Source organism: Mercenaria mercenaria, unplaced genomic scaffold (assembly GCF_021730395.1).
Source record: "Mercenaria mercenaria strain notata unplaced genomic scaffold, MADL_Memer_1 contig_5021, whole genome shotgun sequence".
NCBI classification, from domain to species: domain Eukaryota; kingdom Metazoa; phylum Mollusca; class Bivalvia; order Venerida; family Veneridae; genus Mercenaria; species Mercenaria mercenaria.
Window position 1 is genome coordinate 20,048 of NW_026463301.1, and position 22,558 is coordinate 42,605.

General features: G+C 35.3%; 1 protein-coding gene across 1 annotated transcript; it reads right to left on the minus strand.

Annotated features, from left to right (window-relative positions):
- Positions 1 to 6,336: 6,336 nt before the first annotated feature.
- LOC128554410 (uncharacterized) lies at positions 6,337 to 20,099 on the minus strand. Its single transcript, XM_053535692.1, has 6 exons — positions 19,996 to 20,099; positions 17,679 to 18,299; positions 14,834 to 14,992; positions 13,940 to 14,212; positions 10,023 to 10,113; positions 6,337 to 9,684 (listed from the first exon to the last, which is right to left on the minus strand). Exons 2-6 carry the CDS (start codon positions 18,240 to 18,242, stop codon positions 8,174 to 8,176), a joined length of 2,598 nt encoding a protein of 865 aa, XP_053391667.1. The 5' UTR covers positions 18,243 to 18,299; positions 19,996 to 20,099; the 3' UTR covers positions 6,337 to 8,173.
- Between the last annotated feature and the right edge of the window lie 2,459 nt (positions 20,100 to 22,558).

Genomic DNA, 22,558 nt, shown 5'->3' on the forward strand with positions numbered 1-22,558 from the left:
ACCACAACATCATACGCTGGATACTGTCTTACAAGGGAAGTAACACTTGCATTTACCCCTTGATACAACTTTTGATAAGCATTAGCGAAATAGCGCTGAACGTTCCCACCAGTCGGGAAAGACGTTTTTGGTGTTGTTAATATCGATATAATTTGATCGTAAATTTGCAAACTATTAATAACTGTTCCCCGGAATGCCACAGCTATGATTCTCTTTTTATTAGACACAGCAGTATATGCAAAACACTCTTCATACTTGAACAGTGGCAAATCTTCGCAACTGTGTCTTATGATGTTCTTTATAACGAAATCTCCTGTAGGGTATATCTTCCTAAGGCATTTCTGCGGGTCATTCGTGTATGCAGCAGCCGACATAAGTGTGTACCAAAATGCGGCTTTTGGGTCATACCTCCCATATTTCCTTTCCTGGCATTTGGCTGCATCTTTAACGTTTTGGTTCTGTAAGCAAGGATTCAGCGGAGAGCCATCAGCATGACAGTTGCGATCCAATGGACACCAGCGGCAACTCTTGCCGATCCAACTTTTGCTGTTAACACAGGTTTTACAGTCCACATGCGTACCACACTGAGGCTTGGCAGACGACCACACCGTGAACAGAGATAGGAAAATTACGCTTAATCTCCAAATTGCCATATCTCGATTTTTTTCCCAAAATATCACTAAACTTTATATTCTTTGTTACACTGATCTACTGGAGATCAGTAAGTATAATCTCTTGTATTTCCTTTTCGGGCATTCGTTAATTTCCCTGTTGTGTCAATATCTTAGCGATAGTTTTGTTAAGAGAAATGTTCCTGTATTGATAGATTTTGTCGAAACCGTTTTAATCATGTAAATTAGTCATTTCAAAGTGTTCATCTTAATATAACAATATTTTCACAGCGTAATTTATGCTAACTAAAAGCAAGATAAACCCGATAAATGAGAAAACATCGTTTGTACAAGTGGTTTATTCGAATAACAGGAAGATATTTTAAAGAAAATATATTTAACACTTCCTGCTTACCGGGATGTAAATGATATTAGATATTAATGGTTTCGTTTTGTGACATAGACATGAAGAATCGATTTCAGTTTATTTCCCTGGCCAATTCACATATAAACCGAACCGAAACCGTCAGAATGCATTATAAAAACGGCCTTAAAGCGTAAACCTTTTTAAACAGATATAAATGTTTTAAATATATAATAAAATATTAAAAATTAAAAACTAGTGTTGTAAGTTGATAATCTTATATGTCAACAAACGACCTTGTCTGTAGGTCAAGACACAGTTAAATGGTTTCCGGATGATAACTTGAGAACGTTTTGGCCTCGGATCATAAATTATGGTACACAGGTGTACCATCATGAAATACAGGTCAAGTTCTACTTTGAGGTCAGTTGGTCAAAGGTCAAGGTCACAGTGACTTGGAACAGTTAAACAGTTTCCGGATGATAACTTGAGAATGCTTGGGCCTAGCATCATGAAAATTGATAGGGAGGTTGGTTATGATTAGCAAATGACTCCTAATGATTTTGAGGTCAGTAGGTCACTGGTCAAGGTCACAGTGACCCTGGGCTTTTTAACGGTTTTCGGACAATAACTTGAGAATGCTTGGGATTAGGATCAGGAAACTTAATCTGGAGGTTGGTGGTGTCAAGCTGATGACCCATATTGATTTTGAGTTCCAAAGGTCAAAGGTCATTTAAACCTTTTAAGGACAATAACTTGAGAATACTTGGGCGGAGGATCATGAAACTTCATAGGGAGGTTGATCATGACTAGCAGATGACCTCTATTGATTTTGTGGTCAGTAACTCAAAGGTCAAGCAAGTTCGGCTTTGACATTGGCTTAGTTCTGTGACAAGGCCATATTGTGGGGCTATAATTCGTCACTCCTGTGACAACTCTAGTTTTATCTCTTTTTAACAGAATAATCTTTTTATGCCTTTTTTGACAGACGTGATAAAAGCCCTCAGTTCACCTTTGAGTCAACAGACAGAAATTGAATACTTTTATTTCATAGTTTGAATACCATAATAAACAGATCTAATCGAAATAAATTGGTTAACAAAGGTCATAATTCAAGACCTATAAGACCTGTTTTGTTAAACTGTGTTTCTTCTTCTTTTTAATTCTATCTATTGTGATATTATTATGTTCACAATGCTCTATTTTATCATGTACATGCAGTCCAACAGGTATATCTAGTGTGCTCAAGATCAAAAACGTTTAATCTTGATTTACTTTCTCTGAAAAAATGCCTCCGATATGTCTTTTTGTACATCATCGTTTAAAGGTGGTTACTCGGCAGTAGATTTGTTCAAAACTTACTCAACTAATCATGTACACTAAGTTGTGTTCACCAAGTTGTTAATACATATCAGATTTTCACTGAATTTTCTATTCTTGTTGCCGAACCAGGAGAGCGTTATATTAGCATAAGTATACACTGAATAAACATATTTTGCCTAAAGAATAATATGAATATAAGCGCTATTGCATAAAAGTTGTCAAAGATTTGAATTGATAAGTACACATATTGCAAGAATTAATTAGAAACGTTTATAAAATTGATATAACCTCCGTTTTCTATCTCGGTTGTGCAACCAAGATAGATTAAAAATTGTGCGTGTTTGGTTTGGGACACAATCATACGTCATACGGCGATGGTGAAGGAAGACCCCAGGCGCCTCTGGATAGAAACACTGATCTTTCGTAAGCCAGCTTGATGGCTCCCTCACGAACCCACATCGGTGAGGGGTAAGTGATTCAAAGTCAGCGGCCTTAATCACTCGGCCATGGAGGCCCCCGGATAGATGGATTCCAAAGATACACGCTGTTTTAAAGCTTGCCTTTTGTTTCAGGTAGTTGAATTGTCCAAACATTTATCAAACACAAATGTAAAACTAGAAATTATATTGAAATCAAAAGAAGTAGACAACTTTTTAACTATTTTTAAATGAAAGGGAGGTAATTATAAAATTTCAAAAACAGATAAAATATAAATTTCCAATATAGACCTAACTCCATGTAATGGGTCTTTTTATTCCTTAAATCAATATCTAACAGAATATATGAGAACTGAAAAATGTAATAAAATGTTGCTCAAATGTGACTTACCACATTTAAATCAAAAGTAAAAACAAGCTGATTGCAATGAAATTTATTTTTCAAATTGTAAATGATGGGGAAAGATGTCAATTCTGATTCTAACGCTGTAGAAACGCCGTGACTTAAATAGATTAATGTGCTTACTCCAGATCGTTCGACTTGGTTATATGTGTGTGTATATTTTAAAGACGTTAATCGGTGAAGAACGTTTTCATTCTGATGCATGTTCCTATAAAACTAACAGGGAACAATTACTATTCACTTACGAACTTATAATTAGATATGTTGTATTTGTCTTTGTATTAGACATCTTCTAATCGAGGGCTGAAAGCAAAACTGTCGTAACTTACTCCTTCTATATTTAATTCCAGTTACAACAGTTTTCTATCCAACCCACGAAATATATGGCAAACACTACATCTTTCGTAAAACGGTATACAATGTGGTCTTTTCAACCTTCTGCACTTTCTTAAGATAAACTTATTTTGATCTATATACTTAGTATTAAAATGGAAATCACAATTACTCACTATAGACAACAGATTTGTTTGATTTAATAAGTCTAGTTGTATACCAAGTCTGGAAAAGTGACATTTAACCTCTGTTATAAGACAAAAAGTAAAATAATATCTAACAAATTGTGAACATCATACTTCATTAAAACCTAATTAGCGCTGCAGTCAACTGTGTTATCACCTTTTGTGAATAAAACTGTAACACGGTACATCATGTGGTACATGCACATAATGTAGTATATGTACATCATGTAGTATATACACATCATGTAGTTTATGTACATCATGTAGTTTATACACATCATGTGGTATATGAACATCATGTAGTATATGTACATCAAATAGTATTTGTACACCATGTAGTATACACACCTCATGTAGTATACACACATCATGCAGTTTATGTACATCATGTAGTATATACACATCATGTAGTGTATGCACATAATGTAGTATATGCACATCATGTAGTATATACACATCATGTAGTATATACACATCATGTAGTTTATGAACACCATGTAGTATATGTACATCATGTAGTATATACACATCATGTAGTATTAGTAACCATGTAGTATATGTACACCTAGTTTTTGATCCAACATGACCCAGATTCAAACATGACCTAGAGATCATCAATACTAACATTCTGATCAAGTTTCATAAAGATTGGGGCACAAATGTGGTCTCTAGTGTGTTCACAAGCTATTCCTTTGACCTGATTTACTGACCTAGTTTTTGACCCCACATAACCCAGTTTCGAATTTGACCTAAAGATCATCATTACTAACATTCTGACCAAGTTTCTAAAATATTGCGGCACAAATATGGTCTCTACAGTGTTCACATGCGGCTCTCAGTCACAAGCTTTTCCTTTGATCTGACACTACCTAGTTTGACCACTAGTTTTTGACCAAGACATCAGACTAACTCGACCATGTTTCAAATACTGTGACCTTAGACTATGACTATCCCAAGACCTAACACTTCTGACCATCTGTTTCATAAGATGGATAAAAATGTGGTCTCTAAGTGTTCACAAGCTTTTCCTTTGATCTGACCTACTGACCTAGTTCTTGACCCTACCTGATCCAGTTTCAAACTTGACATAGAGATCATCAAGACTTACATTCTGACCAAGTTTCATAAAGATTGGGTCTAAAATGTGGTCTGTAGAGTGTTTACAAACTTCTCCTTTGATCTGACCTACTGACCTAGTTTTTGACCCCCACATGACCCAGTTTCAAACATGACTTAGAAATCATCAAGACTTACATTCTGACCAAGGTTCATAAAGATTGGGTGAAAGATGTGGTCTCTAGAGTGTTCACAAGTTTTTCCTTTGATCTGACCTACTGACCTAGTTTTTAACCCCACATAACCCTGTTTCGAACTTGACCTAGAAATCATCAAGACTTACATTCTGATAAAGTTTTATAAAGATTGGGTTAAAAATGTGGTCTCTAGAGTGTTCACAAACTTTTCCTTTGATCTGACCTACTGACCTAGTTTTTAACCCCACATGACTCAGTTTCACACTTGACCTAGAGATCATCAAGACTAACATTCTGACCAAGTTTTATAAAGATTGAATCTCAAATGTGGCCTCTAGAGTGTTCACAAGGCAAATGTTGACGCATGACGGACGACGCACGACTGAGGATGCACGACGGACGCCGACGGACGCCGGACAATGACTGGTCACAATAGCTCACCTTGAGCACTTTGTGCTCTGGTGAGCTAAAACAACCTTGGGAAAAGTTCCGCCCTAAAGTGATGTATATTTGTCATGAAGATCCATCAAAGGGTTGCTTTGTTTCTTGTACCTTTATTAATTTTAAAAGAATTAAAGGACAATAACTCTGCAATTACTAAGAGATACTGAGGAAAGTTATGAATGCATAATCGCCCTATAGTTGTGTTTAATGTCATGGAGATGTTGTTTTGTGGGAATATATTGATTGTTAAATAGATGAATTAATAATTTTGTGACGTGTAGAAATTCTAGCTATAAACTTTTTAACATTTTAAGCATTTTCATATTTTTCAAATCAAGGGGAAAAGTCTACTTTTACTGGGTCAAGGAGGATAACACTAAATGTGAGCAAAGGTCATGTCTTAATTAATAATTATTTGAGGTTCGGTGATTCTTTTTGAATTGTGAGCATTTTTAATTTCGGACAGAACGACGCACGCATGGACGGATGGACGAACATTCAGACGGACAACGCCAAAACAATATCCCTCCGTCTTTGGTGGAGGATAATAATAGCAGACTCCGTTTGAATTAGAAGAGATAATAAAATGGGTAACACCCCTACAGCACCCTAGCACCGGCATAATTCTCAGCAAGTAATCACAAAATATTGATGTTATCTATTAAACTCATTGATATAAAATAACTTTGCTCTACAGGTTCTTTCTATTGACACTTTTAAATCATCAAATCGAACGAGATATTCCATTAAATTATCAACAGTATTCAAAGTGTTACCACATTTCCCGGCCTGTTAATAGATATTATGTAGGAAACTAATTATCTTATTTTAGATCTTAGAGGTTAAGACTGGATCATACGCGCACCAATTTGACTTGGAGAGGTCACGGAACAGCCCATGTACACCCATTGGCATTTAAATGTCACCTTGAATGTACCTGCTAATCTTACTGAAAGAAAGGTGAAAAATAAGTGTAAAGTAAATAAATGCTTGCATATTATTCTTATTGTCTTAAAAGTTCTTTTTGTATACAAGCAGAACATGGAAATGTGATATTTATTGACAAAATAAGTTTTGCTATTAGCCACAATATACGAGATCTAGAATCAAAATAATTCCATTAAATCCATAAGTCCATTTGTGGACTTTACGATCAAGTTAAGATCATTTATGTGAAGAACGGTATGCCAAAGGCTGATGCTATCGAATGCAAACCGAGCCATTTATGAATATAAATAATTTTCTTTTATTTAACTCTAGTTATTGTTTGTTTTGCTCTACTTTGGCCTTCTTACAATTAAAGCTCAAATGCGAATGATACAGTGACATTTAATTAAGTTAATTAAAATATCAAAAGCTTTGATGCACATGTAGTATGTTGGATCTTAAATATTCTCATTTTACTTGTAAGATTACAATCCAAAACTTGATTTTACTACCGGAACTAAAGCTATGAAATACTACAGCGTGAAATTGTCAGTTTCAGTTTTCTAGAACATTTCATTTCTTTGTCCTAAATCTCAAATAGCATGTATGCTCTGAAAGTACTTCAAACAGTTTCTTGTTTTGTCTGATATAATTATAGAATATATCTCTGTCCATGTTACTGATGCCAGATAGTGTATCCACCTGACATAGAACAGACTGTTGGAGAGTGAGAAGGCTATCAACAAATGTACACCAGGTTTCCATGTCCATTGTGACTCGATACAACTCAATATGTGTAAGCTGTCTCATACCAGGTGCTACAGATAAAGCACCAGCTTTAATTTCTACACAATGCAGAACTAGCTTTTGTAAGACCTGCAAAGTCTGTACAGCCGAATTCATTTTGAGGTTGTATTCAGTACATCGTAAGGTGACCAGATCCCCTATACGAAGTTCAGTCAATTTATTGGCTTTGACCAGACAATAAAAATCTAACGTAGAGACACTGTAATCGTTTAAGGACATCACTTTAAGACATTTAGTGTTCACTTCAGATATATACACATGCTCACAGTCAAAGAGTTCGTATCTTTCAAGCAAACCCTGTTTTGAAAGGTCAGCACTGTGACCGTCACAGTCATCTTGGGCACATACAACATGAGTCATTGTACAAATTCTCAACGACTTTTTCTCCAGCATCGACGAAAATAGTACAAAATAGCAATGAGGTAAGGTGATACCCCATATATTTACGTATTGAAGCCGAGACAGTTTTGTCACCCATTCCCATATTTCTTCATTTGATCTACCGCTTATATTCAACGATAACACATACTTTGGGACGATTCTATGTAAAAGAGATGTGCGTGTCCAAACATCAATGACAACATCAAGAAGATCTGCCACGATCTTATCACATGACTCGCATTCGATCAAACAATCTTCCATAAGTCGTTGTATGTGTAATGGTTCTTCTTCGTTACATAAAATAAGTCCATCATTTCTGTATCTTATCATGCGTTTATCCCTTCTTGCAATAGTTGAAATTAATTCAGAAAGTTCTCCAAGCAGAGATGGAGACAATCCACACACCATTTTAAATAGGTTTGATAACTGTAGTATATCTGCAACAGTTTTACATTTTCCAAAAACCTCTTTCAAAATAGTTTCCTTCTGCATTCTTTGTTTCGTCACTTTTGGAGATTTTTTGTGATGATAGTGACTAGATATATACAATGCGGCAAAGAATTCTAGGTAAGATTTGTGAATGAATGCTAACTTGGTCTTCTCTTTTATTGGGTTGAAAGAATTTTCTTCTACTAGGACGCCACATTGAATTAATTCATTGATATCAGCATTTGACATACCTTTCTTCTGAAGGTTTAATCGACCTTATGTGCTTGTATTCATGTTTGAAGTTAAGACTTCAAGTGCAACTTGGCCTAGAAGAAACAAACTCTGTTTCTTGACTTCACAACTCGAAAATCTATTTAAAAGCTTTGGCAGCTGCAAATCTTTATACTTATCAGGTACACCAATGTCATAGTCACCGAGGACCTTGACATCTTTGTTTTGTGACCAGCTAAGCATTATGTTTACAAGGTGACTATAGGTATCACTGACCGAATTTCCAATTTCATTTCCTGTGTAGTACATCCATACGAGTTGTTGCAAGAGTAAAGGTGTTCTCTCTAGATGTCCTCGTCTGAAGTTCGCGGCTTTCTTTATGAAATTCTTGGAACATACATCTGCTTTGTTTAATTTCGACATATATTTATCAGTAAAATATTGAACTGACTTTGAATTCACTCCTTGTAATTTTATTTTTTGGTCACATTCTGTGGATTTCAAGTTAAGAATTCCTTTTGCCGACCCTCGAGATAATGTAATGAACGTGGAATGCTTTGCTCTATCTCCTTTTGGTATTCCAAAACTCACATGCGGAAAGATAGGTGTGTCTTCTGGAGGATTCCATTCATCTAGACCATCAATAATGATAAGGCAACGTTCTGACTCTTGCTCTATTATCCTGTCTATCAAATCATCGGAAGCAAGATCTGCATCTGTGGCAATTACTTTGATCATTTCTGTTACATCTGAGGTCAACCCGGACATACTCCGCAGAGGTATAAAGAAAAGGAAGTCAAAGTTTCTCATCTCTTGGATATCTGCATTGTTTTCATCTAGGAAAGGATCAACGCTATATTGATAGTCACTGTCGAACTCTGACCCCGGAGTTGGCTTCACCGACCATTCAGTTAGGTTTGTCTCAGATTCAGAAATATCATCATGTATGTCACTTGCATCAGACACGCGGGGTTCACGGTTCTTCCCACTGGAATTGGAAATAACATTGTAGTCATATACATAGTTTGTACTAGCCGAAAATCCATTTCGATAGTAGTCAGTGATATCGCGCTCATCAGTGTTACTAAATATATCGGAAACAGAATGTTCTTGAAACAAAACATTGGTAGTAACTGTATCAGAAACACTTGTGTCGGTAAACATGTTACTGGTAACAAAATGTCCTTGAGTGTTATCATTGTCATTGTAATTGCAAGAATCGCCGGTTATAGTTTTACACCAGTTCTGAATCATCATTTTACAGAAAGAACTTTTCCCTGCTCCAACGTCGCCTAGTATATAAATATTTTTATGCCTTTTGTCATTGGTTTGAAATATATCTCGATAGCGGTGTATAGTCTTCCACTCAGATGTGCTCACTGTACAACATTTCGACGTAGATGCCTTATGTTGGTGTTGCATGTTAACTTGAACAGCCATTTCTGGTGAAACATATACTTCCTCAATATTAACGTCGTTCTCTTGTAGCTTTAATGGTGAGATAGACGTTTTCACATAATGTTTCTGATATAATTTCACTAAGTTATCTTGAAGTGCTGAAAAATAAATATATCTTTGTCACTTATTTTAGAAATAGTGTTCAAGATATTTTCAAAATATTTAAACAAAAATGACTGTGTTTGAGTTCATACCAAAACGTTATGACCCGCTGCATGATGATACATTGCAGTCATTGAGAGGTTTATAAAAGAAAGTACGTATTGATCTTTTTGGTTATTGAAATATTTCTAAACGTGTGCTAAATTTCAAAAAAGTACTTTTAATAATTTTTAGATATTAGAAAAATAACAAATGACGGGCTAGCTTCTTTGTTCAATATATGAACGGTGAACATGATGATTTTATTCAATGATAAGATGATATAAAAGACTACCATGTTTTGCTTGAACGTATTTCAACTGTTTCTGATGGTGGTCACGTATATCGTCCAGTTCGTCTTTCGTACCAACTTTCTCAGCGAGTTGCTGAAAAACAAACGTTCAATGAAGCTAACAAAAGACTTGCTTATTGTTGTATTAGGTCTTGTCCTAAAGTTTTACCTTTAACAAGATTATACCAAGTCAACATTTACAAAAATGTAATACTATCTAAACGCAGGTCTGGGATATAAAATGAATAACTATAATAGTTCGATGTGTAACGTTAAATGCATATGAAAGAACTTAAGATCTTAATTCCATACAATAAGTATCAGCGGAAATTAAAGAATTCAACGTCCGACAGTGGCCCACAACATAAAGTTACGCTATAGTTATAAAAGTTAATCGAAATTCTTATATTGTTGTTCACGAGCCTCGTTACCACAAAAAAACAGTTAGCCAGTGAAAGATTCTTATAATCGAACTTTTTCATTAATGTAAAATAGTATAACTTTGTGGTGTAAAAGAATTACATTTATCTCTGCTGACGCCAGCTGGGCTGGCAAATTCAACCCTACCGTTCATCGCGGGCGTGCACCTGGGTAGAAACACCGACCTTCCGCAAGCCAGCCGGATGGCTTCCTCTCAGGAAGATTTCACCGCCCCGTGTGAGGCTCCAACCCATATTGATAAGAGCCAAGTGATTTGCAGTAAGCGACATAAACGACACAGCCACGGAGGCCCCATCGATCCAGTCAAAGTCCATCAGACATATACTATTCCCCGGTCTGTGCAAGAGTTTATCCCTGACAGTGTTAATTGTCTCCAACATTCGCGTCAAAGCTAGGGTCATCCGAGGCGAGTAGGCAAGGTCTATGACTTCAGATCACTTGCATCCTACCTCTGCGGGGTTGAGTCAAGAGCCCACCCTTATCTGGAATACTATCAGGAGGGGAAAATGGGTTATATTATCTCAATTTGGTCGGTGTGAGTTATAAACAAACCGTTCGCTAAGAATGTTGCAGAAGTCTGTGGATACTACTTGATTAGGGTAGCGGAGCTTCAATGATACAGGACAGTTTCAGAGCGAATACGTTTTCTTCGTATACTATTTGGTCATCCTTCGCCCATAACAGAAAATTACTTTTTCAACAACCAAAATAAGCCGAAATCGCATATGGACAATACGTAATCGAATGGAAAATGCCGAGTGTCATTACAGGTACGCTACCTCAATAGCAATAAGCTGAATTCTATTCAAGATAAGGCCTTTCTTAATTGAAAAGTCAGTAATAGCTTCCCATTTCCATACAAAACATTTTTGGTACACGTGGACAAAAACAGCTTACACGCTATATTCCTCCCGGTCAAAAGACAATAGGTAAGGGTAGATTTCTCGGAAGCACAGAGCACCTAAAACACAGCCTCAGAGCCACGCATTAGCAAAGTAGGCCCACAACAAAAAGAAGCTGTAATGGAAAAATATTGCAGACGGGTTGCTTTAAACATTTAACAAGGACATATTACTTTATGTGAAATATAGACAGAGGGTGAGAAAGTGGTAAAAAGGTGGGGTGGGGGCAGGAATTTTAAGAGGAAAGGAAAACAAGGATGAAAATATAAAGGGAATGCAACGTTCCTTAATAACAGCACATTACAACGTAAACGCAGACACTCGTGTACCACAACCAAATACACAACCATACACAACTAAATAACAAAGAAAACAGTATGGCACCGTCTTAGACTCACAATCACACAAACGTCACATATTGAAAAGAATAATTGCTAAACTGATTTTGAATGCTTAAGCAAAATTTCTGGGCTTAAGAGGTAAGGGGTTCATGTACTGACTATAGATGTTCACGCTATGAAGTTAAAGGCCGTAGGTCCCCAAAAATAATTTAGCTATTAAATGATTGGAAACAACTAATACTCTTAGGATTAAATTTATCGCCATTTTTTCACTCATAAAAAGACACAGAATGCCATTATCTCAACTGCTATTTTCTCTAGTTCTTGATCGGAAACTTAATCGTCAGATGGACACAAAACAGGCAGATCGAAATACGCAATACTGTAATCTCCCTAAAATTGGAATCGTATTAAGTATGCATGCAGGTTTTTCTTTCCGAAGCGGAGTGAAATTATACTTAAACACGGATTGAGCACTTTGTAAAAGTTAGGCGAACATTCGACCATGGTTTTTTAAATATAACCCATTGTGTTTTAAGGTTATAAGTATTCTTCAATGGCTTTAAAAGCTATGAAATAGTACGAAATCTGAAGTTCATCCCTTCATTTCTGACATTAAGCTTAGTCCATTATAAACGAAACGTGACCTTTCTGACTTCAACATTCCGTTGTCAAGATTTTAATAAAAACAAATAAGAGGTTAAAAGATAAATGGAACGGACAGAAATCGAAGCCTCAATCGTTTAAAGTGCATAAGTGACATACTTTAGATTGACAACTGAAATATGTGTTTACATGTTTCCTGATCAGATAAACATTCCACAAGTTTTATTGGTACCCTTTAAATGAATGAGAAAATATGAAGCGGGTGGCGAAATTGGGACCTACTGTGGTTTTGATGCACAATGTGAAAACTATACCATTCCATTTTCTATAGGGGACAGAGAGATTCTCTTCGTTGGTGTAATTCCCAAACACCCCTGACAGGAAGAAGGTGCTTATCTACGTGTATTCAAATATGACAGTAAAGACTCTTTCATAGCTACATTATCATATATCCATTTCGTGCAGATACTTATATGGAGGATAATATATGAAAAAGAAAAACTGTATGGATGGGGTAAATATTCGATTTAAATATGGAATCGGTATGTCAACAAACTATGGGTCATTAACACATATCAAATAATTGTTTTAGAAGCATACTTGAAAATATGCAAACATATATTTTAAATCGATTAGTCTAGAAAATCCGATCTACCCTTGTGAACACGGGTTACTCCAATTGCAAATGAGACCTATACCGCCAGTTGTAGAAAAGTACTTTATTCCAAAAAGGTTTTATTCATGAGAGATTTTCGTCAAAAAACAAAAATCAGACACGAAAAAAGAAAGAGGAACTGAAACGATTTCATGAAATTTTAAATAACCTTCACGAAGACGTTAGTTTTAGCATCTATTCCAGTGAACAACAATACTCAACAAATTAGAGACCCATCAGTAAGACAACTACCTGTAAGCAATCATATTGCTGTACAAAAGAGCCATATTTACATGATTCACATTTTATCAAATGAAAATGCTTGATTTACAACAGAAAAATACTTCACCGACTGTTTTAAACTGAAATTTCACAGGATACGGATAAACATATAGTTTGAATATATTTTCACAAGTCATTGATATTAACAAACTGCTGTGGTTTTATTTTGTTGGGTTAAAAGGAACACCGACTCTATGTCGAATCATATTGCGACTTTTCATCCTTTCGCACTGGAGGAAGACCTAATGTGCCCCTCCGGCAATTATTTTAAGGACGGGCGGCAGTTAGATTGAACCAACCAGCTGGATGACTTTTTCACGTAAAGCAGTTCTTCATCCAAAGCGGGATTATGAATGCACAACAATGAGGATACAGCGATTGAAAGTCAACGAACATCACCGAGTGCTCGCGGAGACTCAAACTACCGTCTGATGTTTACTATCATTTTATTACAACTAAGAAAAATATCAAACAGGGAATGTCACGCACCAAAAACGTAGCCTCCTCAAAACGAAACCCCCAGCACGCAGACGCGTGCACCACACACACATACATACACACACACCCAAAGCCAACACATAAGGACAAAACGAACAACACACACGTACACAAAGCCAACACATAAGACGAAACGAACAAACAAAGGAACACAGTGGGGCACGTAAATAATTCATAAATAATTCAACTGCTAACCTTTTTAATAGTAGCTATTTCCGACTCAACATGTCCGACTCTCTCATACAATGTACCAGTATGGTTGGTTAAATCTTCCAAAGCACCTTGAACGGCTTTCCGTGTCTTTTCATCAATGTTTCTCGTGGCTTCTGCAGTTTTCTGACTTATGTCATCTTTTGCATCTTGAATTGTTTGTGTTAATTCCTTTGATTTTTTCGTAATGGATTGTAGAGCAGCTCGGCATACTTCGACCTCGTTGTGGGTGGTGATGATAAAATTTTCTTTCTTCAGCTGACACAGATATTAATTGGATAGTTCGCTACTTCCATTAAATAATTTCAAAGCAGCAAACAGACAAATGCAAGTTTAGTTTCAAATTATAAAGAGACGTTATTCAATTAGAACAAGTATGCATTGTAGGTATAGTCCATTCGAATAATATAGTGTTAGACGAAGCAATGAAACATATTCAGAAAAAAATAATATGTTGTGGCCATTTTTTGAAATGGTTAATTTATAATTACATATGATATAATTTTGTTATCATAACAGTAGCTTGATCTGGGATACTGTATTCGCCTCGAGTGGAGTTTTGGCAGATCGGATCTCACGAGGCGCGCAAGTGCCGAGTGTGATCCGACTTTGAAAGATCAACGAGAGCCGAATACAAAATCCAAGATCTAGCTGCTGTTATAATGACCCTTTTTATTATATAGTTTTTTGTTTGTTGTTTAGTTATTGAACGGAATCTTCAATGTTTATCGTATAGTACGGATTTTTTTCTGCCTGTTCATATTTAATTGCGAAATACAAGCCGATATTTTTACAGAATTTATATAGGTATAAAATAAACGATAATCAGGAAATACAAATAAATCAAGAAGAATTAAAATATGGTTTATATAACCATACCTGCATGAGCTTGCAGACAGCTTGTTGAGCTTCATGCCTTGCTTTAAGTTCTTTCTCATCCTCAAGAATTGCAATGATATCATCTATACACCCATTTAAATCTTCGTCTTCCATTTCCATAGAAGCAGAATGGACCAATTTATTTCTTCTTTGTAGAGTCTAATAATGCAAAAAAAAATCATCTGTTTATAAACTGTTATAATGTCCGGACGTAATGCAAGAACAATGACAACATGCCAGGTTTGAAAATATATTTCATTTCTATAAATCGGATACAAAAAAATATTGGAATCACTATGTTCTACCCTTGGTCTAGTATCAGTCCTTCTGTCTGTCCGTCAATCTCTCCGCCCATTATTTTCACATGTAAGGGACTTTTTGTTTTTGTTCATATTTGGACAAAGATCAAATTCATGTAGCACTGTCAGAAAGATATAACAATCCAACTTGAAATGCTTAAAAGCAAATAAAGGAAGAGCAAAAGTGATTTCAATTCCGTAAGGACCTTTTTACACTAAAGACTTTGTATTGATAAAATCTATAAGAAGATTTTTGTAAGTACATTGCGACATACTATCACTATTATGCCTCTGAGAAACTAATAAAAAGCAACTCATAATGACATATCCGGTTATTAATGGTTGGGACTCATTACCAAAAATTCTGAATGTCCAATAGAATACTCTAATTCGTAACTAAATGAAGAATATCTAATGATGTTTTCAAGTCAATTGCATTTTTTTTCAACTACCGGTATTAGATTTGTGTTTGGGTTTGGTTAAAAGTCACACCAACACAATTTTAGGTCATATTGCGACTTTTCAGCTTTGATGGTGGATGAAGACCCGATCGCCCATTCCTGCATTATTTCGAAATGGGCGGACACCTGGGTAGAAAAAACAACCTTTTTAAGCAAGCTGGGTAGCTTCCTCACATTAGGAATTCAACACTGTAAGTGAGGCTCGACCAGCATCGATGAGGAGCAAGTGATTCGAAGTCAGCAACCTTAACCACTCTGTCACGGAAGCCCCCTTCTAACTTTTAGAAGTTTGTGTTGTTTTTCAACAGCTAGTATAAATTTAATGTCACAACCAGCATTATGTGCATCAGATGAGATTATGTTGTTATTTTGGTACATGTTTCTAGCTGAACCAAAATATAGCTTTGTCATATTTTTGTAACTTTCTAAGTGGCACTGACAGTCGGCAAAATAGAATTGAATTATTGCCTTTGACGAATCAGATTCCGAAAATCAATGAATACAATTATGATTTTGTGTTTTTTGCTTTCAAGCATGATGAAAATCGATTGGAGATGCTCATTTTTTATTACTCTTTGGCAAATTGTCAAATTATGATTGTATACATGCAGGACGAGACACATCACTATGCAGTTTTATTCGTGTTTATAAAATATACATTACGATGCAATGTACTAATGTTACACCATCATTGATATTTGTATACTTTATAACGAATACTGTTTCTACAAGTCCATTTTGTCTACAAAATAGATGGGTACAATGAAAGTCACAAATAATACATATTTTCAAATGAGCATAAAACATGTAAGGTTCTACTAAGTTCCCTCATTTAATCAGTGACATTCCATACAACTCCAGTCATTATACCTCAGGCTCTGGTATAGAATGATAGCATAAGGAATAATCTGCAAGGTGTTTCTTTTTGATACAAAATTCAAGTCCTGTTCTGATCCATCTGAACAATAAAATTCATTAAAAAAAAGAATCAAAGTATTTCTAAGTGAATTTCATTGTAAGGGATTCAGTGTAGAGACACAGGCCCATGCATGTCTCAGGCTCGAGACTAATGAAGGTATTAATTAGTACTTCAGTACCTGACATGTTAAGTGTTTCTTTCTATTTATCACATGTTTGACGTCGTGGTAAAGAAATAAAACAATTACATAAATTTGGTATAGCACTAGTGTAAAAATGCTTTGATATTGACGTCGCCTTAATTAAGTATAGGAGACGTCGGGCGAATTTATTGGTCTTATAGATACAGAAAGAAGAAATTTCGATGTTTCTGCAGGAAAAGTTTTCAAGTAATTAAAAAAAAAATATTACCTTTGTGTCTTTCCACACTGAATTTATTTTACTCGTTGAATAAAATTGATAAAATGCTCGACAGGTAGCATTTTATTATTTTAATCAACCCGTTAAATAAATTCAATATGAAAAGACACTCATGTAATGTCCTCTATTCAACAAAAATTATGCATCTTGCATACCAACTACAAATACAGAAAACAACAATATACTGAGATGACTGGATAGAAAACAGATAATATTGTTCATTTATTTGTTCCCGCCCCGCCCTCACGCTCTAGGCATTGAGAAGTGAGACAGGATTTTAAAGTTCTTCTGATAGAAGTTTATGTACAACAAGTGATCCCAATGGGATGTGCCAGTTGTAACACCCTTCAAACAATTTTGATAGGGGACCACTTGAATAGTTATGTACCAGATATCTAGACTCTGGGTCTTGCAGCTTCAGGAAAGATTTTTTCTTATAAAAAAGCGACCGCAGACAAATCGCTGGACAATATGTAGGGGGCTTGCGATTTTTTAAGAAGAAAAGTGTTTTTCTTTTCCATTACCATTGCAAAACAGAATTCTGATTGGAATAGAATGTTTTGAACTAAAGTAGAGGACCATCCAAGGATCATTCAGGCAAACTGTCATCATGTTGTTTAAGTAAAAGTGGCGGACAGACGACATACCAAGGACAGCGAGTGATCACAATAGCTGACCCCGAGCGCTTCGTGCTCAGGTGAATGAAAACATACCAGTTCTTTAAAACATCATTATTTTTATACTTACCTTATTTAGGAGGTCACTACCAATTAAACTGGAAGATAAGTGGGCATGTAAACTGATGTTGTTGATAAGTAGATGAAGCAAACCAACTGTGTCAAAAGCAGATGCCCTTGTCTTGTCAGAATATCCCGGTGCATTAATAAAACATTTGGCAATCTCCCATGGACTTTCACACCATTTCTGCATTTCTGTATTTTTCCAGTTTGGTGCAGGTGGTGTTGAGCCATGGCATTTCAAGATTTCTTCCATTATTTCACCACATATTTTATTTGGACAGTGCTTCTTTTTTGGATAGAGGCAGTTACATTTTAACTGACCCCAAGGACACTGGTTTCTGCCGGTAGCAGGATCTTGATGACACTTATGCATTGTTTGCAGGTTTCGGAAACAACACTGGTTACATGTGATTCCATGTGAATGATTGACAACGTTAAGAATTCTGCTGTGTTCCTGTTGAACCACATCATCAACAAATTCTTCTATACCTTCCTTAAGATATTTATACGCCAGTCCACCTCTCACCCAGTTCCTATATTTGGACTTCTCTAACGTACGTTGATGGGCCATTCTATCGAGAAAAGAATCTTATCCCCTGTTATCTAGCTTTCGTTTTCGGTGCATGTTCTAAAAAGCATAAAAATACCTTTATAGGAAATTATCAGATTATAAATCACTCGATTAGCCTCTGCACCTTATCTAGCTGTGTCTTCTAGCTTTCGTCTTTCAAGAGCAGTCAGAGGAAACAGCGCGCTCAACTATTGATATGGTTAATAGTCAAATAGGACATTTCTGAGGAAAAAAGCACTATCACTGGATTGATTAATTAATGCCCCTACGCCGATGTGGATAATGGTGTTGGACAAACATTTTCAATAAATCAAATCAATTTAGAATAAAATAGATATCTAGTGTAAGTGCATGAAAACAATAACCAGAATTTCTAAGTATAAAAGGGACATAATTCATGATATATATTGTCAAATGTTTTGACCTTATGTCTGACTCAAATATATTTTTAATGTGACAAAGATAAGAGCGGAAGTGCATAAAACTTTAACCCGACATTCAAAGAGAAAAGAAAACATAATTCATGAAATATTTGAGCCAAAGTTATAATTCTTTTGTCATGTGGTGCCAATACTGATATGTGGCAACTATTATAGTTTGAATCACAATGAACTAAAGTGAAAGTGCATAACCTGAAATTCTAAGTAAACGGGGGCAGGGGAGAGGATGAGGGGCACTATTCATGAACAACTGGTGTCAGGGCTGTTGCCTTTGTTTCAAATGATGTTGGTCATTACGTGAAAGAACTTCAATTATAATCAAATCCGTTTAGTTATAACAGAGAGTGCAAGTTTGTCGTCAGAACTTTAACCTGAAATGCTATTTAATGTGGAATAATTCATGAAATACTGGTGCCAGAGTTAATGCTTTAGTTTCATATGATATGAGTCATGATGAAAAACAGCTATTTAAATTTGAAGGAAATCTGTCAAGTAGAAACTGAAAATAAATGAATTAAAATTTTATAATATGTCAATTCAATTTATATACTTTAAATGAGTGACTGTCTGTGAATGTTTTTATTATATATAGCATCATTATTGACCAAACAAATTGCCAAATGCCTATGGGTAATGTAGGGTAGCTCTCCTCATACTTCATATAAACAAACTAAAAATCATTTTAGAAAAAAAAACGTTTATATGAGCACCCCATAAACGAAACACTTGATCAGCCCCTTCACTAGTCTTGTAATTAACATGTGTGCTACACAAACTATGTTAAAGTACATATGTTTGGTCATGTGCATGTAGATGTACACGGTGACATACCAATATTATTTACTTTATACTTATTTAAATCATTATATTTTGTTAAAACTAAACTAGAGTACTATAGACAGGAGTATGTACATTCTGCGTTTATGAACTGTTACTTATATATGCAGTATCGAATATGACTACAGGCAGTACACTAAGCGTACAATAAATAGTATTGTACAATTTAACTGAACTGTCAAAACGTCGGCTCACATTATGTTCTGTTCACGCCTTTATAAGATTAACATGAAAGCCAGAAAAATGTTTTGACAGGTCAGTTAAATAGTACAGTACATTCTTTTTAGGTATATGATACTTTAGTGCCACCAATAACATCAGTACTGCCTTTAGAGCTACTCTTTATGAACGAATATTACAGTATCAATGGCTTCCTCTTTCCTTTACATATCTAGAAATAAATAAAGAAAACATTACGTGATGACTACAACTTAAATTAGTGTTAATCGGTTATGAGCATAAAAATCAAAACTTACCGTTTAGTAATTCACGTCAAATTTCAATGTTGTTTATATATATGAAACATGTTTTCACAAAGGTCAAGTGCCAGTTTTGGCGGGAACTATAAATAGAAATTTAGACGGTGAGCGTGTAAAGGTGAACAAATATTGTATAGAATGCAGGTTACATAGCAGTAATTCTGTCAAAAATGTTGTCAGAAAAAGTCCCTGATAAATGGATCCCAATTATTCAAACTTTAGTGCATTTCGGCATAAACCAATGGCAAAATGCGCATATTTTTACTCGTAAAGTGTATTTTACATTAACTTAGACACATTTCATGCTAAATTCACATGTTCTCAGGTTGTTTAGGTTGCAACACACTAAAAATCTGTTCTTCTTTATTCTATATAAATTGACATATTTCTAATGGCCGCAACACACATCAGGACCCATTTTAAATGTCTGTAACTTACATTTCCTTGAAGAATATTGTCATTGCTGAATAAAGATCAAAAGAAAAGTGGGGTCATGTTTAATGCAAGAAAAATATTTTCATTCAAACACACAAACTGCAAAATCAGCTAAAATATGAGACTCCAAATTATAGTAGTGGTGTATGATTTAAGTTTCCATGACATATTCTTTCATGTCTACCATTATGCGACTACCATTTTTGGGCCATTTTTTATTAAGTGTCTGTATTATTTTACTTGAAAACGAAAACAGGGTGTTTATGTAACCGGTTCAAGTTTTCCGTCTATTTCAATTTCCTATTTTTTGCGTTTAGTGGTTTTATACCTGTTCTGTTTGTTTATCTGTGTTGGGTGAATTATCGTTCTTTAGCTCATTCAGGTATATCTCACTCCCGCGTTTTTACCTGAGTTGTTGTCACCTGGGTTGTTCTCTACGACCACGGAGCTTGTCAGATGATTTGGTCATTCAGTTTGTTGGTCGTGGCTACATACATCTTTGCGGCTGGGTTCTGTAATACATCAGGTTCGCTTCTATATGTATTTCATATATTAATTGTGAATAGTGTTAAAGTGATAATTATTACGTTACATATATCAGGCCCGTAGCTACACTGAAGCACAGGGAGGTCGGTGCCTCCCTGTTTTTCTGCAAAGATTATGAGAAAAAAAGTTATGTTTTGAGACAACATCTTTTAAAGCGTAACGAGCTGAGGGACTATTATTATTATTATTACGTTTTATTTTGTTCAAATGTTTTCTCCCGTTTGTTTTTAATATCACGAATAATTACATCATAGCATAATTTAATTTTTGTACATGCTATGCGCCCGTTAGTTTATATTCCAGACTATAGTTGGGTCATGTACTTGAGAACGAAGTTTTGGCGCATTGCGTATAGACTTATGACGTGGTCAAGAACTACCATTAGAGCAAGCTACCTTAATCATCAGTCAGTACAGCTGAGATAGAAAGCATGTACTCAAGTGTTAAGAGAACTGTAACTGACTTACGTAACCTAAAAGTTGAAAGCAAAAATACAATTTTGCATGTGCACAAAACTGACAAATACTTGAACTTTGCAAGTGCTGTTAAAAGTTGGACCAAAACCAAAAATCTTAGAATCAATTTACATTGTTAATTTTGAAATTGGGAGCTGTGATACAGCTTCAAAAAGATCTTGATAAGTTCAGTGTGAGTCGAGTCCTTGGATCCTAAGTCCTAGCGACGCTTGACCTGTCGTCAACATACATTTAAAATATTTGAAATGAGATGCATGTACACTATTTTTTACATTCTTTTGTGTAACGCGATAGACTATATCATATCTATTTATATCATTAGACATCAATAAATCATAAAAAGGCCAATTATGTATCAGGTTGTAGATGAAAATGTGTTCTAAATCGTTGATTTGTTCTTTAATGATCATTGTTATAAACTAGAGTAACTAGAAAAGTACTGGTAATTTCCAGGAAATTATGGTAGTTGGCTAGTACTGGTACTTAATTGCCAGAAAATATGTTTAATCATTAAGATGGTATTGAACTGTGTAGTCTCCCAGCCAGCATGACTATATTGACCCGATATAGGTATAATGTCGGAATGTCGGCAAAATGTGCCGATGCAGAGCCGACGTCGGGCCGTTGTAGTGCCGCAAAATATTGAAATCGGTAGATCGACATCAATCAGTGTAACTATTTCGTACGTCGGATTGACATCGGGCCGATATTGGATTCTCTAATATAACTATAAATCATTAACAAGATTAACAAGATAATGCAACATTTTCAAAAAGTGTACATATAGTAGTAAGTAATCTAATTGCTTATATGTGCTCATTTATTAAGCAAATGTGATATATGCCAGAATTAATCAAACTAGGTTCCAAACAAAATTTGTAGACAGTGTTTATCAAAATTTTATATGTAATAAAGGGAGGTAATAATTAAGATGCATTTTTATTTTATTTGTAAAATGTCGTCATAGACATATTTATATTTACAAAACATCGAAAATATAAATTTGTTTAAAATTCTAATTGAACAATTTTCAACAATTAGTGTTAAGAATATTCAGAAAGCTTACGTAACTGTATACAAGATGCAGTCATGTCCAGAAATGA